The sequence below is a fragment of the Chaetomium strumarium genome (genome assembly GCF_033439665.1).
Source record: "Chaetomium strumarium strain CBS 333.67 chromosome Unknown B0T15scaffold_6, whole genome shotgun sequence".
NCBI classification, from domain to species: Eukaryota; Fungi; Ascomycota; class Sordariomycetes; order Sordariales; family Chaetomiaceae; genus Chaetomium; species Chaetomium strumarium.
This window is the reverse complement of record NW_026944434.1, coordinates 3,126,666-3,150,163: the sequence shown is the minus strand read 5'-3', so window position 1 is coordinate 3,150,163 and position 23,498 is coordinate 3,126,666. Positions and strand designations below refer to the sequence as shown.

General features: G+C 53.6%; 8 protein-coding genes across 8 annotated transcripts; 6 read left to right on the top strand and 2 right to left on the bottom strand.

The window, feature by feature from the left end:
- The first annotated feature begins 199 nt into the window (after positions 1-199).
- Positions 200-3,613, top strand: B0T15DRAFT_541215 (uncharacterized protein). Its single transcript, XM_062869841.1, has 9 exons — positions 200-640; positions 700-736; positions 801-828; positions 904-940; positions 1,006-1,234; positions 1,311-2,309; positions 2,373-2,870; positions 2,936-3,067; positions 3,131-3,613. The coding sequence occupies exons 1-9, from the start codon at positions 297-299 to the stop codon at positions 3,167-3,169; spliced, it is 2,343 nt and encodes a 780-aa protein (XP_062719554.1). The 5' UTR covers positions 200-296; the 3' UTR covers positions 3,170-3,613.
- A 1,313-nt stretch (positions 3,614-4,926) lies between these two features.
- B0T15DRAFT_402571 (ankyrin repeat-containing domain protein) lies at positions 4,927-6,528 on the top strand (the record flags this gene model as incomplete). The annotated part of the gene is made up of 1 exon (XM_062865170.1): positions 4,927-6,528. The coding sequence occupies one exon, from the start codon at positions 4,927-4,929 to the stop codon at positions 6,526-6,528; it is 1,602 nt and encodes a 533-aa protein (XP_062719553.1).
- A 3,160-nt stretch (positions 6,529-9,688) lies between these two features.
- Positions 9,689-10,105, top strand: B0T15DRAFT_513908 (uncharacterized protein; the record flags this gene model as incomplete). Its single annotated transcript, XM_062868078.1, has 2 exons — positions 9,689-9,711; positions 9,760-10,105. The coding sequence occupies 2 exons, from the start codon at positions 9,689-9,691 to the stop codon at positions 10,103-10,105; spliced, it is 369 nt and encodes a 122-aa protein (XP_062719552.1).
- A 1,194-nt stretch (positions 10,106-11,299) lies between these two features.
- B0T15DRAFT_577041 (glutathione S-transferase) lies at positions 11,300-12,703 on the top strand. The gene is made up of 2 exons (XM_062871050.1): positions 11,300-11,796; positions 11,878-12,703. The coding sequence occupies exons 1-2, from the start codon at positions 11,757-11,759 to the stop codon at positions 12,612-12,614; spliced, it is 777 nt and encodes a 258-aa protein (XP_062719551.1). The 5' UTR covers positions 11,300-11,756; the 3' UTR covers positions 12,615-12,703.
- A 1,461-nt stretch (positions 12,704-14,164) lies between these two features.
- B0T15DRAFT_487094 (uncharacterized protein) lies at positions 14,165-16,038 on the top strand (the record flags this gene model as incomplete). Its single annotated transcript, XM_062866410.1, has 12 exons — positions 14,165-14,232; positions 14,388-14,443; positions 14,512-14,543; positions 14,600-14,778; positions 14,843-14,874; positions 14,945-14,978; positions 15,047-15,290; positions 15,389-15,459; positions 15,559-15,599; positions 15,695-15,715; positions 15,801-15,844; positions 15,913-16,038. 12 exons carry the CDS (start codon positions 14,165-14,167, stop codon positions 16,036-16,038), a joined length of 948 nt encoding a protein of 315 aa, XP_062719550.1.
- A 495-nt stretch (positions 16,039-16,533) lies between these two features.
- B0T15DRAFT_368402 (uncharacterized protein) lies at positions 16,534-16,746 on the bottom strand (the record flags this gene model as incomplete). The annotated part of the gene is made up of 1 exon (XM_062864182.1): positions 16,534-16,746. A coding segment is annotated over one exon (213 nt), but the record flags the coding sequence as incomplete, so codon positions are not given.
- On the bottom strand, positions 16,726-17,998 carry B0T15DRAFT_283675 (uncharacterized protein). The gene is made up of 2 exons (XM_062863612.1): positions 17,778-17,998; positions 16,726-17,721 (listed from the first exon to the last, which is right to left on the bottom strand). The coding sequence occupies exons 1-2, from the start codon at positions 17,832-17,834 to the stop codon at positions 16,957-16,959; spliced, it is 822 nt and encodes a 273-aa protein (XP_062719548.1). The 5' UTR covers positions 17,835-17,998; the 3' UTR covers positions 16,726-16,956.
- Positions 17,999-18,127: 129 nt separating this feature from the next.
- B0T15DRAFT_541199 (uncharacterized protein) lies at positions 18,128-18,639 on the top strand. The gene has a single exon (XM_062869840.1). The coding sequence runs from the start codon at positions 18,186-18,188 to the stop codon at positions 18,480-18,482; it is 297 nt and encodes a 98-aa protein (XP_062719547.1). The 5' UTR covers positions 18,128-18,185; the 3' UTR covers positions 18,483-18,639.
- Positions 18,640-23,498: the final 4,859 nt, after the last annotated feature.

The following is a 23,498-nucleotide window of genomic DNA, read 5'->3' as shown; positions in this document are numbered from 1 at the left end:
ATCCTACTAACTAACGAGAACCCGCAGAGAAATGGCAAAGGAGGGAGCATAAGCTAGAATGATTACTGCATGAGCTATAAGGAGATCAGGACATATCTTGCGAAATGTATGGTTAAATCGGTATTAGTTGCCCTTTTTCGGGTTAAGCCCGCCGGGCGGAATAAGTTATTATTATTATCATTATTATATACTAGCGCGGAGAATCTTTCCCCTCCTCGCGGGTGCTTCCATCTCATTTATCCCACCAATATTGGCATCACAGTCGCAAGCCCGCACCTCTGTATCTACCAATTTCCATGGGCGGCTTCGACACGTTCTGCGCCCTCTGCGGTTGCTCCCTGGTTGGCAGCGAGATCGGTTCGACGGCACCAGGCGCACTCAGACGACGGGAGAGGATTGTGGCGCGGAAGTGCGAGGCACTGGAACGTGGCGATTCCATCTCGGACATGGAGGATGACGAGGACGAGGATGATGACAAGGACCGGGAGGATGGAGCGGATGAGGAGGACGGCGAGGAATCGTGGTGGCCAGATACGGAAGATCGCAGCTACGACCCGCGCCTTGTCAGCTGGGAAAGTCTCACATGGCTTTCTGAGAGCTGCTGCTTGGGCGTCAACCCGCGAGCCGAAGGCGATTCAAGGTAGGTCCATTGCTGCGGAAAATTCATCTACGAGTACTTACAACACTGGTTGGATCCAGGGCATTTATCTCTGGCAAGTCGGTGGAATGCGACTCGGTTAGGCGTGACCCTCACCGTCTCTCGTTTGTCGCCTGAAGGCTGACGGTGACTTGATCGATAGGGCGGTATAGAGGTGGAGATGGGCGATGGTATGTGTCCCAGTGCATATTTTCCTACCATAGCCTGCTCTCACTACAGGATCCTTGGTAACCTTCCATCCATAGACCCGAACCAGCCTCCAACAGGAACGTCGCTTTTCTGGTAAGCGTTGGCGATAACGTTTCGTATCAACTCGTTGAGCAGTTCAGAAGTCTGAGGCGCACCAGCTATTCAAAGCAGGATCAATCCGGCCTTCTCGTTTTCCCCTTCCACTACTGCTGTTTCAACATCCTTGCCCAGGTACTCACTGCCGACGACGATACGACAAAAATTGACAAGGATGCGCTATTCGATACGATGGCCGGGCTCGTGAAAACACACTCTGTGTGCTTGGATATCGACTACGGCAGTATCTCGGGCCAAGACCAGAGGTGGGAGTCTATTCCGGGTGAAGAGGTACGGTACGGGCCGGGCTGGCTGTGGCTGATGACTACCTGCGCCTGCGGGATGGCTAATAGCACGCTCCATATAGTTTTCTGTGACGAATCCGTCTCCATCACCTTCGATCACAGCATTGCTAGCGCAATACCTGGCCAAGGATGTGTTCCAGCTACGTCCCGACCGTCTAGGGATTACGCGGGACCCCTGTGTGCAAGATCCTTTCTCCTCCTTGCCGCCCAAGGTGCTCCACAACGTCCTCCGCTTCCTTCCCGGCAACGATCTACTAGGGCTCTTGAAGGCGTCGTGGCCCGCTTTTAGCGCCACTCGCCGCAACGCGTTCTGGAAGTGGTTTCTCAAGCACGACATGCCGTGGCTAGTCGAACTGTGGCCACTCCTCGGCGAGGAAGTACAGCGTTTCGAGGTAGACTATAAGGCCGTGTACATGTGGCTGAACGAGGCCACGACCCCAAGGTACGGAATGGGCGACTCCTTCATGGTCCTCGCAAATAGGAGGCGTATCTGGGGCGTATGTGAGCAGCTGGCCCCTCACTACTACCACCACCTCCAAATGCGGACGCTGGATGCGCCCGAGCCGGGTATCCTCCAGGCCGCTGTCTGTAGACACATGATCTCCGTATCCGACGAACCCGTGCCAATCGGTTCTCGCGCATTACATAAGACTCTGTTCTTCTACTCTCAGGAGGAGGTCGGCAACAGACCGGCCATCTACGAGGCCTACTGGGCCGAGAGTGGCTACCTGATCGGTCTGGGCGCCGTAGTCGGCAAGCGAAGACGCATCTTTGGGCGGGACGGTGCCGAAGTGCTCAACAGCACCAAAACAGCCATCCGTCTCGAGAGCGGCGACCGGATCACGGAGATGGAGCTCCTTGTCGCGACGGCGGACCCTAACAACGGCGTGAATGCGTTACCCAAAGTAGTTTCTGTCGAGCTAAAGACCAAAGAAATCTCTGGGCGGGCTAGAATGGAACGGGGCTGGAAGCGCAGTGTAGAGTTGCCGTGTATCAGCTCGACGCTTCTCAACGTCTCCGACGGGGCAAGCCTAGTTGGTGTCGCGGGCTATATCGATCAGGTACGTCTTGACTCTTCGTTTCCCCCAACCCGCTTCGCGTCGTTGACCCGATTGCGACATTAGAACAGAATCATACGAAGCATCGGACTTCTCGAAATGCCTCGTTCCGGTGCAGGCTCGTCGCCACCGGACATGGAACGTTGTGGCCACCGTCTCTGGCCACCACGCACGCGTCGGCACCTCATGAAGTGCGCGGGACCTGTTCCCCTGTCGGCCGACCGCGTATATCCTCTGGCGCCGACCGCCTCGAGAGTCAGTGCGATCCCTGAGCATCTGGCGCCCCAAGAGCCCCTCGAGTGGGGCCCGGTGGATAAATTGGAACGAATCTCCCTGTATGTCGGCCCGGCCGGGACGACCTTGCACGGTCTCGGAGTGCAGTTCATCAGGAGATTCTGGGAACCGAAGCGGTACGTCGGTATGAGGAGGAACGTTGGCGAAGATGAAGACCCTCCGACTTGGCCCGAGGACCAGGTAGTTCCATTCGACGTCGACGGGCCTGGAGGCGAGCGGATCAATGAGATTGCTGTGAGCGAGGGGACTGGGGATACACTGGCATTCAAGGCACGGATTCTATCAAGGTCCCTTCCTGCAAACGGCAAGCTTGCTAACATGTGCGCTGGGACCAGATCAAGACAAACAGGGGTCGCGAGGTGTTAGTCGGAGATCCCGGAAGCCAGGGATGGACATCTCATCGCGCTCCTGAAGGAGAAGCTCTCTCCGGGCTCATTGCAGGCTTCACAGGGAAAACGAACGTGAAGGTGTGGTCCAATCGCTCCCCCCTCCGATTCGCATATACCAGGTTACTAACCTCTAGAACCTAGGGATACGGGGCGTTGTCCTCGCTTCTTGTGATCAAATAAGGCAGTTTAGCCTAGGACGCCGACAGTTAAGAGTACATAGACTCTTCCCCTGTGATGAGGAAATGAATTCATTGCTGGTGCCAGTTGCAGACCGCCAGATTAGCAGTTGGTTTGGCGACGACCAGCAGATCCCTGGGCTTGTATGGGGTTTGATGGTTTACGTCAAACTTGTTGGTGTGCTAGTCTCCTAGACCGCTTTTCGCAGCCGCTCGAGGTTGGGGTCCATGCGCATCACCGCCAGAGCTGCATTTAGGATCAGGGTCCCTCGCTGATTGTCAGATTTGCCGTGGCCTCACCAACGTTCGGATGGTCTGCATAGGCACATGATGCTCGGGCAGGCCACGGCAGCGAAGGTCTGCTGATTCATGTTTGGTGGTCTTTTTTTGTGTCCAATTTGTTCCGAATATGTCTATGATACGCTCTAACGTTATCTCTTCGTTAACCCGTTACTTTGACTGCTTTGAAGCCTTCTGAATACATCGGCGTAAGCGCCTTACGCAGTTGCAACCGCGGTGTCGTGGGTGTTGTTTTCTAACAGATGCTCCTGGAAAAAGTGGGCTTGCCCCTTTACCCCCGATGTCCAGGGCAACTCAGCCGCTGCGCCTAGCAAACACAGAAGAGCAGGGCCGCAAACGCGTTTTGTTGGCTAAGTAATTCGCAACGCGCGTCGGTGGAACGAGTGGTCACAAGGCAATGCTAGGATGTGAGGACAACACACTTGGTGATAAATCGCTTGGTGTTGTCGCGAGCTACTGACAACTACTGAAAAAGATGCGGAGGAGGAATGTGGCTTGCAGGAAGCCATGCGGGGCTGTATGGACCAGTGGAGATGTGGTGCACGGCACATAGGATCACACCACGGTAGAGTTGGGAAACGGTGTAATTTGCAACTACCTACGGGTACGAGGTCCACCGTTTGGACACGTGACCCAAGCTCTGCTGAGTCAGCAGCTTGCCCCAAAAAGAAAGTGAATAACCAGGTTCAGGACCACGTTTTCACCCTCCCCATAACAAAACGACAGCTTCTAGTTTTCGTTGTTGCTCAAAAGGTGCAGTTTCTCGTCCTCATAGCTACCAGCTCTGGACCTTTCTGAGCAGACAGGGAACTTTTATGGGCAAAACCTAGCTTTTGTTGAATCGAGTATTGAGGATTCAGTCCCCAGCAGTTTCGTCACCAGCAACCTCCTCTTCTCGTTCACTTGTCCTATTTTGTCTGTTGCCCTTTCCTTTGTCTCCAAATTTACTGGATGTCCACAAGCCCACCTCAGGTACCCCGCGCACATAAATGGCCCAGTGCTCAAGCTCATGGCAATAGCAAAGGGCAGACATTGTGGAGGGGATGCGGCTCAAAATGACGTGGCAGGTTTCAAAAACTGAACAGTCTGCCTTGTGGCGGATTTTCTGAGTTTCTCGCGCCGAATTCCCGTTTCGGAATCGGCGGGCAGAAAACGCATAGGGCTGCGGCTCCCAAGCGGGTCTATCACGACATTAGCGTCTTCAGCTTGCTCATAGCTGCCCAAGGCGCCGTGTCCCAGCCCTATGGCAGGCGAGTGCCAAGCACATTGTGGATGTGGTGTCTGTGGCTCATCCAGAACTCTGGCGCCAAAGGTAAGAAACGCGGTGAGAAGCTCGGCTGGTGTTCCGAGACTAAGGTAGCATAAGCTTTCGTACCTAAGGTACCTAAGGTAACTTAAATCCACGACATCCTCAACACCATCTCATCTGTCATATCGCCAGGGACCTTCAACGGCAACGAAATGGCCGGAATCAGATATACCACCCTCAGCGTTCGCCGACACCAGGCCTGGGACGACTCCCACAGCCTCGACGCATGGCCAATCCAAGAGGAGTCGCTCACCAGGACATCATATCCACGGACACCGCGGGTCCAAGCCGTACCCAAACGTCTCCGCAAGACCGAATGCCGTCAGGTCTTCTTCTCCAACACACAGAGTCGCCTGCCTTCGATCCACGTGCACGGCCCCCAATGCCGGTGTACCCAGACCCAAACATCAGACCAGCATCAAGACGAGCTCCTCGCGCAACGGATCGCCTCCCTCACCGAGAAAGCACTCCTCGCCAGAACCACACCAGCACCCAATAAGAGCAAGCCACCACCACCACCACCAACAGCAGCCCACCCGCACCGCCGTCCCCGCCCAGTGAGCGTAAGCAGCGGCATGACCACATCCCTCACCCTGCTCTCAACAAGCCTCAACCGCGTAACCCGTCTCTTCACAACCTCACCACAACCCGTAACACCACCACCACCTCCCTCTTCCCTTGCACTGCAAGCAGCAGTAGCAGCAGCAGCAGCAGAAGACCTCTGCATTGCCTGTGCAAATCTCGACATCGACAAGGTCTCACGCTACCTCCTCCCCACAACCACAACCACAACCACCTCCTCCTCCCCCGCAGCCCTGCTGTTGCCAGCAAACCAGCCAAACCACCTCGGCCTAAACCCCTTAATGGCCACCATACGATCACGAGTCCCCAGGGGCGGCAGCGGGGCGGCAGCACAGCGGGAGATGGTGCGCTTCCTGGTCGAAGTGTGTGGGGCCGACGTCAACGCGTCCCGCGTCGACCGGGTGACCGGGTTGGGGGAGAGCGTGCTGAGCATGGCGTGTGCGGGGGGGCTGGTCGAGGTAGTGAGGTATCTTGTAACACTAGGAGAAAGAAGAAGAGGAAGAGGAAGAGGGGTGGAGGTGGAGGTGGATCGGAGGTTGCCACTACTAGTAGTAGGAGGACCTCCTCCTTGCCGCCGCCCCTCCTCCTCCGGAATTTCGGGGAAAGGGAAGGGGAAGGGATTGCTGTTGCTGGGCCAGACTGCGTTGCATGTTGCGGTGCTGGCGGATCGGGCGGAGTGTGTGGAGGTGTTGGTGGGGGAGGGGAAGGCGGATGTTGATGCGGTGTTTGATGGCGCGGGTTTCTCTGGGGAGGGTTGGGAGGGCTATGGGGGGTTGAGGGGAAGGGCAAGGAGCGTGTCGTCGAGGGAGAGCAGGCGACTAAAGGGGCCTAGGCATCCGGTCTCAGCGCTGCATCTTGCTCATGCTAGTGTGGCTTGTACTAAGGTGCTTCTGCGGTATGGAGCGGCCGTGGATGCGAGGGATGGGTACGGTCGGACACCGCTTCACTGGGCTGCCGAGTCGGGCCATACTGATGTTGCGCGTTTGCTGGTCGAGGCTGGGGCGGATGTGAGCGCTGTCTTGAAGCACGGACCGCAGGCGAGGGAATCTCTATCGGAGGCTTTGGGCATGTCTGCGAAGGATGACTCGGAATCAGGGGACAGCACCGATCGGGAGGTAAGCATAAGGGGAGACAGGGTCCTAATGGCGGAGAAGGAAAAGTTAAGTCGTTGAAATTGGGACGGAAAGTTGATCCAACGAAAGCATTTCCAGACGATACATGGATTACTCGTGTTCTGGACGTGATCCCTGTAGGTCTTTTCCATCTTCTACCACACTACGGGTTGTCTTGCGACCAAGACCTGGGAGGTATGAACCCGGATTGGATGGATTGGTTAGTAGAGTCTTTATGACAGCCCCCGTACAGCAACTAAACTACCTCCAGGGTCTCCCAAAGCGATTCCATAGTATATCTGACACTACTAGTAGTGGCTCAACGTGGGCCTGAGTCTTGGTCGGAAAGACAAAAAAAGCTAAAGAAACCATTTGGTCCATCTACTTCCTCACAACTGTAATCCCCTACCGTTGCTCAGTCGTGCGCTCTCAGTCGTCAGAGCATGCATGATCCATACCGTCGTCCGGAGAAGGTGTTTGGCACTCGGGGCAGTAAAGGCCCGGTATAACCCAGACTTCCTTCCCATTCTCTGCGCATTTCTTGCAGCGGACACCCGGGATCTGGCAAGGTCTCAGCCCGTCAGTGATGATGACCAGATATCCGTTCTATCGCAGTAGAACGTACGCCTGGTAGGTTCCTGATCCCTTCTGCGCCCATTGATAGAATGGGATATTCAGGGGTAGGTTGACCTTGGTCGGACCAATGTATATCACGGAGCGAAATAACACCGGACATGTTGCTGAAGTTGTGCCACAACCAAAGTGTGTATTGTAATCAATGCTTGAGAGGCTCTTTTACTTGGCTGTGAAGTGTTCAAAGCTTGTCGTCTGAACCACGACTGGACTCCGCGAAAAGGGCCCACCTCCGAGCACCGTTATATACCACTACCGACCTAGCCTAACTGAACCCACTACCGCCCCTCTTAGGCTACCATCGTGAGTTACCTTAGCTTGGACGATGGGGAAGGCCTAGGAGCGGATGAGTGCAACAAAGTGCCGAAGCAAAGCCGTGACAACCAAATCTAAGAACGGTACTCCGCTACCCTCGGAATCATCATGATTGGAGATTGAGAAGGAAGATGCTCGAAGATTCCTGCAACACGGGATGACGGGCCTAGGCGACCGGTATTGAAGATAGGGTTAGCACCATGTCTTCGCGTGGGAACAGCAACTGGCAGTGGAACAGAGGGGGGAAAATAGGCCAAAGGCAGAATGCATCATGCCTGGCATCGACTGCTCCCGTTTGGTGGCAGTTTGGGCATGCAAGATCTTCACCGGTCCCGCTAGTGAGCCGGAGGAAGGACCGGCTTTGGTGGGGGGGTTGCAGCAAAGGGGTGCAAGCGCCGGTCCCTGGTCTCGGCACTTTTACCTTGCACTCCGGCGACCAGATGCGAATACAGTCTTTGAGGCATGTGAAACCTTCATCTTTTACTTATAGCTCCTGTGCATCGTGCAGTCACTGCAGTGCGCACGCAACGTACCTTCGCCTTACACTACGGTTCATATTCCACGCACTGATTCCCGGTTTTCGTATCGTATTCGTTTACCCCTTAATGGCAGCAATGGGTGCAACGTAGGGAATGCAAGAAGCATGACGCATTTTACCTACCTCACTTTGCATGCCGGAGGAGCGCCCAAAGTCTTTTAGACTCCGTTGCCGCTTGCCGCCTGATCCACCCAATGGTTGGAAAACCCCTCCACATCTGATGAGACATCGACAGGTCGTCAAGTTCAGGCTTCTAGCAGGCGGGCTACCATCCCTTTACACCGAGTCTTGACTCTTTCCTTGTTCATGGGGAAATCCAATTTCCGACCGGTCATTCAACCTTGGGGTACTTGAATCCTCATTCTTTTCGCTCTGCAGGTGGGATCCTTGCCCACCGCCCCTTTTCAGTTCCTCTCATTCGAAAAGAGAGACTGTCCCTTGAAAGGACGACTGTGTTGGGTCGCCAGCGAAGTCTGCCTCAAGAATGATATCATGATAGTACTACAGTTATTAAGAGTTCCCCGCACCTCCCCCTTCCGTCCCACGGTAACCTTAAATCTTTAGTGCATATCGCTTGCACCTTTGGCGTCCCGCGTTTAGATTCATGTGTCAGAACCTTGAGCTTACCGGTGCGGGTCCTGAGCCGTCCGAGTTGAAGTGCCTCGGCAATCACTGTCCCGAGACTTCTTCGTTTGCCTGCGGCCTGTTCCACGGAACCGCTCCGAGATATTTCACATATCCACCTATCGTTACCACAAGAAGTTACAGGAGAGTATGGCGAGATCCGAAATTCTTTTCTAGAGACTAGATGTGCAATTCGTTGTGGAGAGGTGAGTCACAGAAAAGGGTGCTCTCTACAGTCGCATGTTGAGCCGAGCATGACCTCAACATCATCACGCTGCATATTCCTTCCCGATAACGCCACTTTTCAGCAATGTTGGGCGATCTCCTGGTCCAGAAATGTTTGCTTTAGGAAGCAGATGGGGGGCGCCTGCAGAGGTAACATGCCATCCCATGCCAATTCTCGGTCCGCGCGTATCGGGCCGCATGAAGCCGTGAATTATTTGGTGTCCCATACTAGGCGCAATACGCGTCGACGGCCGAGTGCGAGAGAACAGAATTGGTGATCGGCCCATCCATAAATTTGAGTAATTTTATGCAATATAATATGTACTACTTGCCAGTGGTAGTGCCGGAACTGGGACGCCTGGACCGGAACTTCGCTGTCAAGGCTGTGAATCTCGCCGGAGAGAGGATCAGGGGGGTGTGGCGGTGCTGAGTTCAGGCCCGAGCACTTCCGCACCCGGCTCTGCCCTGGCTTTGACCTTTCGAGACTTTCGCAATGTCTGGACAATGCAGAACGTGGCGTGGAAGCCCTATGGCTCCCCGTGTCCATGGCGAGGCGGCCTGAGGGTGGTGCCGAGGAGCCGTGGTGATGTCCATGGAGACCGGCCATGTGTATGATCGGGAAAGCAGGCTATGCCTCAAGCAAACTTGGATGGGACGGTATAGATGCAACATATCACATCACAAAATAGACGTCTTCAAGATTCTGTCCTAGAACCGCGAATAGAGTTACCGTTATTCCTTGAGGACGTCCTCTTCTCGGAGGATTCGGTAGCGCGGCTCATCGCCGACACGACCAAGGGCAGAAGACCTCTCAACGACTCTGCCAGCTAATCCTCCTGAACCTGCTCTACGCCGTCTCGGACCACTGGGTTAGGCTCGATCGCAATGTCTATACGACCGCGGCGACGGTCAGCTACCCGTTTACGCGGAGATCCTTGACTGGCCAAGATCTGAAGAATATCGCTCCTATACAACGTCGGCCCTCGCTTCGACCTCCTGTCGGCCAACCCCGAGCCCTTTCGGCCGCAGACCGTGCGGAAGGGCAAGTCTACGTCGATGTTACGCTTGGTGTTCAGGGCCATCGTGGTAAATTGGGACCCGTTGCTCGCGCTGCTGGGGTGCGTGATTGTGGCTTCGTTTGTGGTCGGCATGGTGGGCGACGTTCCCCGCTCCCTGGACGTGCTGAAGTACGGCGCGATTGCTTGCGCCGGCCTCATGGGGCCTCTGGTGTTGCAGGGCGTGTTACGTGCGCGGAGGTCTTTACGCGATATCACCGAGCTAGGCATGGAGTTCACCCTCTGAAACGGGAAACGGGATTAGAAGTCGGTCAGCTAACTAAGCAGTTGATGGTATGCCAGAGCCGTCTCAATGTTGATGGGAGTGCATTTGTGGTGTTGAGTTGGTGCCCACAAGGTGCCTCCCTCGAATGCCAGGTTTGCTATCGTATCTAACTTCCTTCGCTCTTCTGCGGTCATATTTTACTTCAAATCCTTCCATGTTTCCCGCTGCCTGACGGGAGATACATTCACATCTTAGCGCATCAACTTCATCAAGGAGAAATTGCAGACGTCCGAGTTCAGGATGTTGATCCAGCCTTCACCTGAATCGTCATATAATGCACCAAACAGGGCTGTAAGGATACCTACGCCCGCTACATGCCGCGGATGAGATTCAGCACTCTGAAATGGGACGATATAATGGCCGAACTGCTGGCCCAAGCCGGTCCTGGACAGACTTACCAGAAGCTCCATACTCCCTTACCCATAGCCCTCAAGATGCAGGCCGAACGCGTCACCATCCATCCGAAACAGTTCGACTTAATCTCCGCATCACCGAGATCAAGGACCGAGTGCAGACATTCGAGTTCACGATGGAGGACAAAGCCTATACCTGGACTGTGTTGGAGTCCATTCTTTGTCATGATGGACTCAATGGGATCAGGCTTCTGGCTGAAGGAACGGGAGGTGGGGGAGGATTCTGTCCATCTCATTGCCAATCCTGGGCTCTTCTTCAGGATATGTATAGTCACTCTTAGCCCACGCCTCTCATACTCGGCCGTCCGCGACAGCTCCTACACCGCCTTCCCTTGATATACGGACTCCTACTTGCTCGGCGAGGATAGCTCGAGACCCGGTCGTGAGACTCGTGACCGACGTGGAGGACTCGATGATTGCTGTTGCGTTCGGACAGCATGACGCTGAAATGGAGATGCATGTGCCTTCCACTACTATGAATGCGCAGCACAGCATACGTGGTAATTGCAGAACCCTCTGACATCCAGGAGGGTCATCATCGCGTGTCACACTGTCTATGGGACCAAAAAATGCCGTGTGGGTACATTTACTGACGTGACACGACTGTGAACGGACATGGTCCCAGGTAAACGGGGAGATACATACATGTCCGTTAGTTCTTAGTTTGTCAGCGTTGGTTCTGGTAGCTATTACGTAGGAATAGTGGCCGGGTCTAATGCCCGGATCGTGTGCTTTTGAGGATGTCTGCACAGCGGATAACGGAACCTGCAATATGATGGAAATCACTCCACACCTCGGTGCATATTATTCTGTCATTGGTATACAGGGTAGCACCTGTTTGTTGGCTGCTAAAGTGATCCAATGCTGGCACCTATAATAGGAGATGCAGTTCCCCATTCGTTGACCGCAGGTTGCAGCAAATCCAAGCCACTTCCTACGGCGGAAGACCCGGAGTTAGTAGCGGGGCATCCGACCGAGAGCTACGAGTAGTACCTGTTCGGATGAAGCAGTTGCAAGGGGGGCGGGAGGGGGAGTGCCTGGGGCCATTTCTCATCCAGTTGCTGCTCTGACCTTTATAATCGATTTACTTCCTCTAACGTTTGTGCTCTCCTTCCAAGCCATTCCTCCAGACCAAACGACCACCGAAGGACGAAATCCCAACAAGTCCCAACTCCCCGCGAAAAGCTCGATCCACCGAGATGGCGTACCCAGCTAAACCGATCCGTGTGTGGTTGACCCGTAAGTGTCCTTCCATCCCAGGACCTACTACTGGTCTCGGAGGGATAAAAAACTGGATACCTAAGCTAACCATCCTTCAAGCGCCGGGACCTAACCCGTGGAAGGTGGTCTTCCTGCTCGAGGAACTCGAGCTGAACTACGAGATCGAGTCCTTCCGGTTCGACGACGTCAAGAAGCCGCCCTTCATCAACCTCAACCCCAACGGGCGCGTGCCGGCCATCGAGGACCCCAACACGGGCCTGACGCTGTGGGAGTCGGGCGCCATCTACCAGTACCTCATCGAGGTGTACGACAAGGACAAGCGGCTGACCTACGACTCGCTCGCCGAGCGCCACCTGCTCAACCAGTGGCTGCACTTCCAGATGTCCGGGCAGGGCCCCTACTTCGGCCAGGCCGGCTGGTTCCGGCACCTGCATCCGGAGAAGGTGCCCAGCGCGATCGACCGGTACGATAACGAGATCCGGCGAGTGCTGGGCGTGCTAGAGAAGGTCCTGGCCGAGAAACCTACCGCTAAACAGTGGCTAGTGGGCGACAAGATGACGTTTGCCGACATGGCGTTCATGCCGTGGAATTTCCGGCTGGTTGAGGTGCTGGCGGCGAGTAGCTGGGACGAGGTGTGGGAGGGTTTCCCGCATGTGCGCGCGTGGCATGAGAGGATGGTGGCGCTGCCGAGCTGGACGAGGGCGATGGAGAAGAGGGCGAAGTTGATGGATGACCAGGGCTTGCAGTGGAACGGCGTGCCCAAGGGGATTGAGACGTTCACCGAGTATGAGGAGAAGATCAAGCGCGGGGAGAACACGATCCCCGGGACGGAGTGAGCGGATTGTAGGAAGAGAACACGTACTAATTAGAGTCGAGATGTTACCTGGTAGCTTCGCAGAAGAAATGCAAACAGCATACCTAGGTATTCAGTGGATCCGCGACGTCGACGTTCGTGAATGGCGAGATCACTGGAAGGAGAGGTAATGCTTGCTGTGCCCGCCGGATTGACGGCTGGGGCCGTGTCATACAGTTGGTAGTCGACACCCCCTCTGGGATGAAGGTTATATGCTAAAGTCCCGGCAGAAGATTCATATCTTCCGCTTGATTGACATTAAGAAATACCGCACTGTCCTGGCTTAGGACCAACATATATTCGCTGCTTTGAGTTAGGTCTGAGGCCGTGCAAAGCGTATCCCCCTGAGTCCTGACCACTCGGGCTATGGAGCAGGTTTCCACGGTCGGGGCATTGGCGCCAAGCAGGGGAGAAGTATCGCGGACCTTAGGCTTCAAGAACGCCCTTATCGTTGTTAAGCGCCCTATATCATCGCTTACTATATCTGGATCGATGCTGTGTGGGTATTGCAGGATAACGAGGACCAGTTGTTGCAGCACATGAATGTATGGACTCGATCTACAGCTCCGCCATCTTGACCATTGTCAGGGACACTGATGGTGCCGACAATGGCATTCCGGCCTCTAGGTATCAGTAACCCTCGCGGGACTCCACAAATCATACTCAAACATGTCCCCACGACGTACATCAACGCGAATCGCACATTCGGTAGAGCCTTGGTCGAGTCGTGGTGAGAGACCAGAGCATGGTGCATGCCTTCAAGAGAAGCTCTTCTCAAAAATGTCCTTTACTCTTCACCAGTTCTCAGGCGTTTTACCATTGCACTTTAACAACCTGGTTTGAGGACACCATCCAGGAATTGAGAGAGTCTAACGACGGCTTAGTTTTCATCGCCGAGCGGCCGAACCCTGTGTCTAAGGGTTTGCGGCAGCCAGACAACACGGCCTACGAGGTACATCGAAGGCTGGTTGGACGTAACTTCTATGTGTCTTACTGAAGTGTTCTGTCAACGGCCACTACCGTTCGAGGACCACTCCATTCGCGCCTTGAGTGGAATCCTGAAATCCGTAGAACCGAACGAAGGGTCCGGGTCCCCGTGAGTACTACTTCGCGAGTATATTACTTGATCACAATCTCGGCATAAAACTTTGTACATGGCACAAGCACACGGGCCCCTTTGCCTTGGGCTTCTTCTCTTGCTCTAGGTTGTCTTTCGTTCTCGAGATCGATGTTCGACGGTTGAAGTCGGAGGCCCAGACGCGGCAATTTCACGCGCTGTGTGGCTCCACTTGGCTGCCCCGCGCACCGATATCGCGTCCACCCCTCGTCAAGATTTTCATGTGAGCATGCAATGAACAGTCGACAGGACAGAGGCATAACGTGGGAACACGCGAATTGTTTTCCAATTCATCAAGGGCTTTGATTTCCTACTTTGTATCTCAATCGAAACTACCTGCAAACCTTTCTCCCGCACCATCACCATCAACGACGATCTTTAACCCGACATCACAACAAATCACAACACCAACCAAAATGGCTGCCGAGGTCCTCACTGACATGCAACTGACTTCTCTGCCTAAAATATCTCAGGGCAAAGTCAGGTATGAGCTGGTCCTTTCAATAAGTGAATTTGTCGAGGTTACTCGGGGATACGACAACACCGTTGTGAAGCAGGCCATGCGTGATATGCGCCAGTGTGCTTGGGCGGCACCCCTGCCCAGCTGGTGTAAATGATACTGACATTCGATCCCCACAGGGATCTCTTTTCCCTCCCCGACGGCGACAAGCCCACTCTCCTCTTTGTGACTTCAGGTACGCTTCCCACCGCTGAGTCGTAGGTTCCCATTGACTCGATTCCATTTTACTGACCGATTCACAAGACCGTATCAGCGCTTATGACGTCATCCTCAAGGTAAGTATCGCCAGCATAGCCTCCCCCCTTCACATGATTAACCAGATGCACTGCAGAACGGTATTCCCACCAAGGGCGTCATCTTGACCTTGCTGTCGGCCAAATGGTTTGAGATTCTTTCATCCCGGGTCCCGGGCCTGAAGCACCACTTCCTCCACCTGGGCCCGCCGACTTCGCCGGGCCTCATCACGGAAGATGAGAAGAACATGCTTCGGGGCCGGTCGATGACCGTTCGGTACAGCTTCGAGCCAGGAACTCCCTTGTCTTATATCTAGTCTAGGCTAACTCTTTGTCCTCAGACGTCTCAAGATCTTCCCTATTGAAGCCATTGGCAGGTCCCCCTATTACTAGGTAGGTATCAAAAGGTGCCTGCGCCATAAGCTAACCTCCCATCCCGACAGTGCGTGGCTACGTGACGGGCAGCGCTTGGGCAGAGTAAGCAAACCCCAGTGCGGCCCCGGCACATAACTATCCAACGGGACCACTAACTGGTATCCCCGCAGGTATGAAAAGACCCAGACCATCCACGGACTCCCGCAGCCCGCCGGCCTGCGCCGCTGCGAACGTCTCCCTGAACCCATCTACACGCCCTCCACCAAGGCCGAGCTGGGCGACAAGGACATCAACATTTCCCCCGAGGAGGCGCGGAAGCTTGTGGGCGACAAGTATGCCTCCCGCATCGAGGAGCTCGCGCTCGCTTGCTACAAGGCCGGCGCTGCGTATGCCGAGGAACGTGGTATTATCATTGTAAGCGCGCTTACCTACCTACCTACCTACCAGATAGCTCCCTCAATTATTACCCCTCCACGAAGAGACGTCTTGCTGACGTCACGGTGTTACCGAAGGCCGACACCAAGTTTGAGTTCGGCTTGGACGACGTGACCGACGAGATCTATCTTGTTGACGAGGTTTTGACGTAAGTGTCTTCGGATCCGAGCGTGTCACTGGGAGAGGAGACGGATTTAGTACCCCAACATTTGTTATGCCGTTCGATTGACATGGAGGCCTTTCCCAGGCCTGATTCCTCGCGCTTCTGGAGCAGAGCCGATTACCAAGGTATGTCGGCCCCAACACCCCCCAGAACAATATATCTTCTGTCTACAGGTAGTGTAGTGTAGCGGAGAAAAAGAAAGTGCTAACAGCCCTTGTAGTCGGACGCGAACAGGACTCTTGTAAGTGAAAAGCGACCTTCGGGAGTTGATTCACAACCACCTCAAAGCGGGAGAGATCCGAGTCGGTATGCTAACATCTTAGCAGTCGACAAGCAGGTGCTCCGAAACTGGTTGACAGACCACGGCCTGGTACGTTTGGGAGATCAACGCTGCGCATATTGCTGACGGGACCAATGCTGACCCTGCCCGTAATACAGAAAGGGAAGCCGGACGTCGAGATGCCCCCCGAGGTCGTAGAGAAGACAAAGGCGCGCTATACCGAAGTCTTTGAGCGGCTTATCGGCAACAGCTTTGAGGACGCATTGAAGAACCTGGCGGAGTGAAACTGGTTTGTGAATGGGAGGTATGATAAGGGATTGGAGAGGATACTTTGACTATCACACATAGGACCTTTGGGTAAAGCTAGGGTGTGAGTGTCCTCGAAGCCTGAATGTGTATAGGACTATATACGTTAGCGGGAATATGTGGCGGCTTATTTGGCTTGTATGGCTCTTGCCCAGAACTTCGAGTTCACGGAAGTCTTGGCAACGTCTTGTGCAAACCTTGCTGACAGAGCAAGTCTTGTAGCCTTGCAGACATGCAGGCTTGCAGAGCATACAGAACCTTACGAACCTTTACACATAAAGTGCATATCTCGGGGCACTATGTTTAAAACAACGGTGTCCCCTTTTGGTTCGCCGGTGTCTAACCACATCCGGAAGCCCTACCACTTACAGCAGCCACACACCAAAACCTCAGACGCTGTTCGACATACGTTTGGCAACTCTCTACAGCCTTAAACGAAGCCCAATACGGCAATGCTTAGGGTTAATAGCCAACGCCTCAGGACGTCGCTGTCGGCTATTCCAGGTAATGGCGAGGTCGTGTATGGCCTGGAGAGTGTCGGGATGCTTCTCGCCGAGGACGTCGCGCCGCAGTGCCAACACTTCCACCTTGGTGCTCCCCGCCTCCTCGTACCTCCCCTGGGCGTGGTACGTCGTGGCCAGTGACGCCATGCTCCGGGCCTTGTCGGGATGCTTCTCGCCGAGGACATCCCCCGCAGTGCCAGCACTTCCACGTAACTCCGCCGCCTCTTACCTCAATACTGCCCCCGCTCTGTAACCAGAGAGCCCGCGGGCTCTTCGGGTATCGTGGCGGTCACGAAAGAGCACACGGGGCTACGGCCCGGCACAACACTCCCCGCTGGTCGTGCTCCTGTCGGGATTCGAGTTCTTTCATCATGTGATGTTTGACGGCTCCTCTCACACCTTGTAGTTCTTCCGCGCCAACGCGGCGATGCGCGCACTCCTCGTCAGTCCTTCCGCCGGAGCTGCTGCGGCCGGTTTCGTCTCCCGGGATTTGGCAAAGCGCCGCTTGGCAAGTCGGTCCACGTCCGCACCCGGTGCTTCGGCGTCATCGGTGTTCATGTCCGTAGTAACACCGCCATCCGCGCTGTTCCCGGACGCAACCCTCCTTCTCTTCCGTGGCGGCGGGCCCGGCAATTCGCCCGGGGTAGACACAGGCGGGTCGCCTTGTGGGACTGCTGCAATTGGCGGTTCAGTAGAGAGCCGTCGCTTCCGTCGTGGGAAGGCGTCGAGGGCTGTATCAGCCGCGGCGGGAACATCTATATTGGCATCGGAGGTCGATGGTGTCGCGAGAGGCAGCCGTCGAGAAGACTGGCTGCAGACCGCCTGCTTCTGCGACGGCAACAACTTCTCATCGGTCGGGTTATCGCAGGGCGAAGGGCTCGGGGAACTAGAGGCGTTCGCGGCATCTATCATTGCTTCAAGCTCGTCGCGGTACTTTTGGCGCAGCTCGGGAGGTGTGTGGTGCACGCGCCATTCCTCAGCGGCTTCCTTGCCGTATTTGCGGCATCTGTATTCCTGTACGTTTTTAACGAGACGCAAAATCCAACAGAGGCGTCTGTGAAAGTCCGGAGAGACGTTCTTCCAGTAGACAGGAGTTGGCGGCCGAGGGTGCAAGCAGGCGCCCTCTGTGGCGATGATCTCGTCGACAGGCAGGTCGTCCTGCACCCCAATACTCAGCGGTACGACTTACGCGTCGGGACGAAAGTGTTACGTACCGTAGGCCATGGGCCGTAACCTGTAAGTTGGCTCGGCGCTTCGTGCGAAGACGACATGTCCTAGCGACCTGAGTTCTGCAGAGACGGGAGCGGCGCGGTGGTTGTCGTGATCCAGGTAATCTGTACTTTCTCTTTGGCACTGTTGGTTCGCTGGTGGGGCTGAATGACTCAATGCAAGCACGCGCGGTCTCGTGAAGATCCATTCCCGATGCATATTGTATGTACAGTACCTATGTACGAAGTACGCATAGGCTCCAACAGGTGCGCGGGTCCGCGCATTTATTATGATAAAATAACCAAATTACAGTCAGGGTTCAAAAGTCTGTCACACCCCACATCAATTAAACGCGCGTCGCGACATGACACGCACCATCTTCCATCTTCTAACCAACCCAACTTTAGCCCACCATGGTCAATTTGGCCGAAATCGGGGCCAAATTGACGGCCGGCCGTCAACCTGGCCAGGAACTATCACCGACTGCACGTGCAGCTATTATAGGAGCCGTTGCAGCCGGGGCTAGCCAGTCAGCTATTGCCCGCGCGTTTCGCATCGACAGGACGGCTGTCTACCACATCCTTCAACGGTTCGAATCATCCACCACTGTTGAGTCCAAGCCTCGAATAGGCCGGCCAGAGATTCTTACATGTCGGGAAAAGCGGTATAACCTACAATTAGCTAAACGGCGTCCCCAGCTTACAACCTAGATGCTGGTCAACACTATAGACGGCCGTATCTCCCGATCAACGATACACCGGGTTCTTCGCCATCATCGGATGCGCAAGTGGCGTATATAAAAGAGAATCCCATTGACGAAGGCAGTAGCAAAGGATAGATATCAATTTGCTTGCCTTTGGTTGAAGGATATCGAGATCTTGATCCGAGTAAGTGACTTGGAAGTCAACCTTGGATTTTACTAACTAACCTCTAGTCTATCTTTACCGACGAATCGTCTTGCTAAAATAATTCGAGTAACCCAATAACTTGGGTCTTCCGGTTCCCTTCTTAAAAATGGGATAAGAGCTTCGTCAACCTCCAGAGCTACGGCAAAGGTACGATTTCGATTATGATTTGGGGTAGCATTTGGAAAGGGGGGAGGACCGACCTTATTGTCATGGAACGTGACTACCAACCACCGCAAAAAGGAGGATATAGCTCTTGGAGTTATCAGCAGGCATTGGAAAAGGGTCTTCTTCTAATTTACGATGGTACTCGGCACTTCTAGCAGGATAATGCCCGAGTACATACATCTATATCCTCGACCGAGTGGCTGATGAAGCACATGATCGAGGTCCTACCCGACTGGCCAGCCTACAGCCCAGATCTTAATCCAATCGAGCATATATAGGCTCTATTAAAACGGAGGATGAAGCAGTTATATCCAGATGTCTAGTTACTCAAGAAAAGCCAGCTAGATATGGCTAAGTTTACTCGATGTCTTCGGGCATGTTAGTGGGCAATTAACTAGGCTCAAATTGACAGTCTCATTGACTCAATACCCCGGCGATTGGCTGTAGTCTAGAAAGCTAGGGTTGGTATACAAAATATTGATGGCTATAACCAGGGCTTCTATCTGTATATATCTATTTTGCTAGGAATATTGGTGGTGTTGCGTTATGTAGAGATATGTTGATAGTTGTAGTGACCTAGAAAACGGGTGGCGGGGGATTTTGATGTGGGGTGTGACAGACTTTTGAACCCTGACTATAACTTAGAACGAAGAAGGTCAATGGAGGATACGGCAATCGAGCGACAAACCTATTAGCCCGAACCCTATCTTTCTTCCTTAGCACCTTTAGGAAGCTAAGGAGGAGCAAGCTAAGCTTCGGACGGTGTGACGGTGGAACCCACCGTACCATGGCACAGGCCATTGATTGGTCAACCTGGTTGGTGCCCCACATTCCACATCTGGGCACATGCTCCACATCCTGTATTTAGACTTCTTCGCACCTTGCAGTCTTCGAGGATTCCTTTCCTCCTGCAAGTTCAATATTCTTGCAATGCAGTCAGTTTACCACCAGAGGCTTGACCCTGGCCTTGAACGACGGCCCTCGTGACAATATTGAACTTCCTTTGGATTGCGTACCTAGCCAGGCAATTCATCGTAACGGCTACGACCTTCCGAACCGACCCGTGCCTAGTCGACCGAGCACGTAGTACATCGTCTTAGCGGAGGCCTGACCACGTATTCGAACAACTACGGAGCCTGCACCTAGAGCCCCCCGTCGGCACCCGGAATTTTTTCACCTTATTCATCACTTCGGGCCTTCCTTCCCTGGCACTAAAGGGTTACGGTGGTAATTGGAAGTGCCATTTCTTCAAGGGTCTTCGGTATTCATTGCAAGCGCGGCAGTTTCCGACCTTCTTTCCCTGCATATGGGTTGTGTGGTAATTAGAAGTGTGTGGACCGACCGGCTGAATCCCGAATTGCAAGAGCCCTCTTTTTCTCGCACCTGCATTCAACAACGAACACGAACAACAACCGACCTGCAAGATGGACCCCCTTCAGCACATGCAGCAGGTTATTCAGAACCACGAAGCCCAGATTCAAGCCTTGACAAAGGAGCTTACCGACTTGAGGACCAAGTCGGCCCGCAAGCCCAAGCCGAGCCTCCCCGACCCCGACAAATTCTCTGGCACCTACCATTGGGATACCTGGTTTCCGGCTATTCAAGCCAAGCTCCGTATCGACGGTCAAGCTATAGGAGCTCCGGAAGCCCAGTTTTTCTATGTGTACGGTCGTCTTGATAGCAAGGTTCAGGCGCTCGTTACACCGCAGTTGGCCGTTGCCGAAGACACGAAGCAGTGCGCGATGCCGAAGACAAACTACAAGCCTTAAAACAAGCCGACGACGATTCGCTTCCGGTTTTCCTGGCCCGGTTCGAACGGCTACTTTACGCGGCTAAGGCGAACACATGGCCCGACAATACCAAGATCGCTATGCTTCGTCGTGGCTTGAACAAATCAGCCCGCTCCCGGCTCGATGCCCAGGTCATCGTACCCGACGATTACAACGGCTTTGTCGCAATGCTCCAGAAGCTCAACACACGTTACCACGGTTCCGGTAACCCCAAGCCCTTCAATGCCAATCACAACAAGGGTGAACCGATGGATTTGAACACGGTGGACATTGCAGCTATGGATATGCCGAGGTATGGTATGGTCCCTGAGCCCCGGTCGATGAAGAAGGCTCTGGAGGAGGACTCTGGCGATGACAACGGCGATTTGTACGATTGATTAGTATGTGTGGATGATGTACTTGGTGGATTCGGCTGTATTGGAAGACTCGAGGCGAGTCTTCTGTTCCGGGGGGGGTTGTGACGGTGGAACCCACCGTACCATGGCACAGGCCATTGATTGGTCAACCTGGTTGGTGCCCCACATTCCACATCTGGGCACATGCTCCACATCCTGTATTTAGACTTCTTCGCACCTTGCAGTCTTCGAGGATTCCTTTCCTCCTGCAAGTTCAATATTCTTGCAATGCAGTCAGTTTACCACCAGAGGCTTGACCCTGGCCTTGAACGACGGCCCTCGTGACAGACGGTTACCCAAAGGCTTACAGAAGAAAAAGCACAGGCTATAAGCCAGCTGGAATTCATTAAGGCCAAGTTAGTCAGGGTCTAGGAAGAACAGTACTTGAACTTATAGGATAGGCCGGCATAGGGCCAAGGCCAGGATAGGAGAAATAGTGGAATCAAGAACCCCGAGGCTGAATACCAGAAGGCCTAGAACTAGCGAAGACTCAAGGGACAGGAACTATAAGATTGGGATACTTTTTAGAATAAGAAGCTATATAACAGCGTTGGGGATAGCAATACGGTATACATCTGGATTAGATTCGGCCTATGCTACGAACCCTACGAACGAGACGTACTCCGACTCCAACCTTAGCGATATAACTATATCTACGTTCTATGGTTCTAATATATCGTATACAAATGTCGATACTATTTTCGATTAAAATTTGACAACGACTTTTGGCCCGATAGGCCTACCGACCGAAATAGAGAACCTTGACTAGTCCTATAGGTTTAGGATGCAGTGTGACGAAACCACAGGCAGTCCTGCCTCTGAAAGGGTTCGCCGGTCGAAGGTAACTGCTGGTCAGACTGTAGGTCTCGGTGAAGCTAAAAGGTTCACAACAATGCTTGCCGCAATGTCTGCACAATAGGTATGGGCTATTGCTTGTAATATTGCTCACTGGAGAACTCCCAGAGTCCTCCAGAACGAATGACTATATACCTAGCCGATCCTGTTGGCTCGCCGTCGTTCGACGGCTACCGTGGTCTACCCTCGATCGCCTTGGGTAGGCGGCTACCCAAGTCTATCATGATCGCTCTCGCTCGCCGGCGACCCTGAGCTACCCAGGTCGTCCTTATGCGGCCGCCTGCGGCTTTTACCCCTGCTGATTGGTTCTGCCTGTTTCCGTCGTGCCCCACCGGGTCTTGCTATATGGTTGGTTCGTGACATGCAGGGACCGGCGCCGACTAGTTCCTATAGAAGGTCGAGAGGACCAACATATACAATAGAATCAGGGTAATACCGCAAAGAACCTAGCCAGAAGACTATTAGCAGTAGCCCAATAGCACTCGATAATATAAGAGCAAGGATTACTTAATCTATATATAAGCGAAGCTCTAAGAACATTACAAACTGTGACGAAACCACAGGCAGTCCTGCCTCTGAAAGGGTTCGCCGGTCGAAGGTATCTGCTGGTCGGACTGTAGGTCTCGGTGAAGCCAAAGGGTTCACAACAATGCTTGTCGCAATGTCTGCACAATAGGTGTGGGCTATTGCTTGTATTGCTCACTGGAGAACTCCCAGAGTCCTCCAGAACGAGTGACTATATACTGGCTATCTTTGGGTGCTCTCATGTGCTCTATAGAGCTCCCTAGAGCTCGGTGCTCTGTTGACTCCATCGAGAGCTTCCATTTCCTCGCGTTGATTGGCTTAGCTCCTGAAGCTCTCGTCTGCTCTCTAGAGCACCTTAGAGCTCCTTCTCATTGGTCCTAAATGATTGGTTCGGGTGCGCCCTGCGCCACCCGTCGGGTTGTCCCACCTGCAGCTGTCCTGTTGGCTTAATTCGTGACACAAACGTAAGATACATACGCAAAGATAGATGACACCTTGCGAACGGCGATAGGAAGAAAAGAGAGCCAACGAGACTCGATAATTGTTCAAAGAACTCCTGAGACTTGGACCGTAGGACGGTGACCAAGAGGTTAGGAGGATAGGGACGCCTATCCAGATGCTCAGACGGAGTTAGGAAACGGCTTAGGGCCCTCTAAGGGGCCCGAAAACTACTAAACCTATTATAACGATAATAGATCTGCAGGTGCAGGAAGAACCACGCAAGGAAAAGGATCTATAACCTCCTAGCAAGCGAAAAAGAAGCCGCTGCGATTTAGAACGACAAACCCGATAATAGAATCTAGGTTATAGTATACTAGAAAGGATTCCAAATATTGGTATTAGTAGATGGCAGATCTTAGGTCGATCTTATCTCACCAATACTTGTCAATCGACTTAGGATCCCGTAGAGGGTCAAGAAGAAACAATATATTGTTAAAGGACCATTCGATACCTAATAGGTCTGATAGGAAACAGAACCACTTAAGATCACAATAGAAGGGAAAACCACTAAGGTAGTATTTAATATTGTTAAAATAGGGCCTAGGAAGGATATAATTCTAGGACGCCTATAGTATCGGGATTATAAC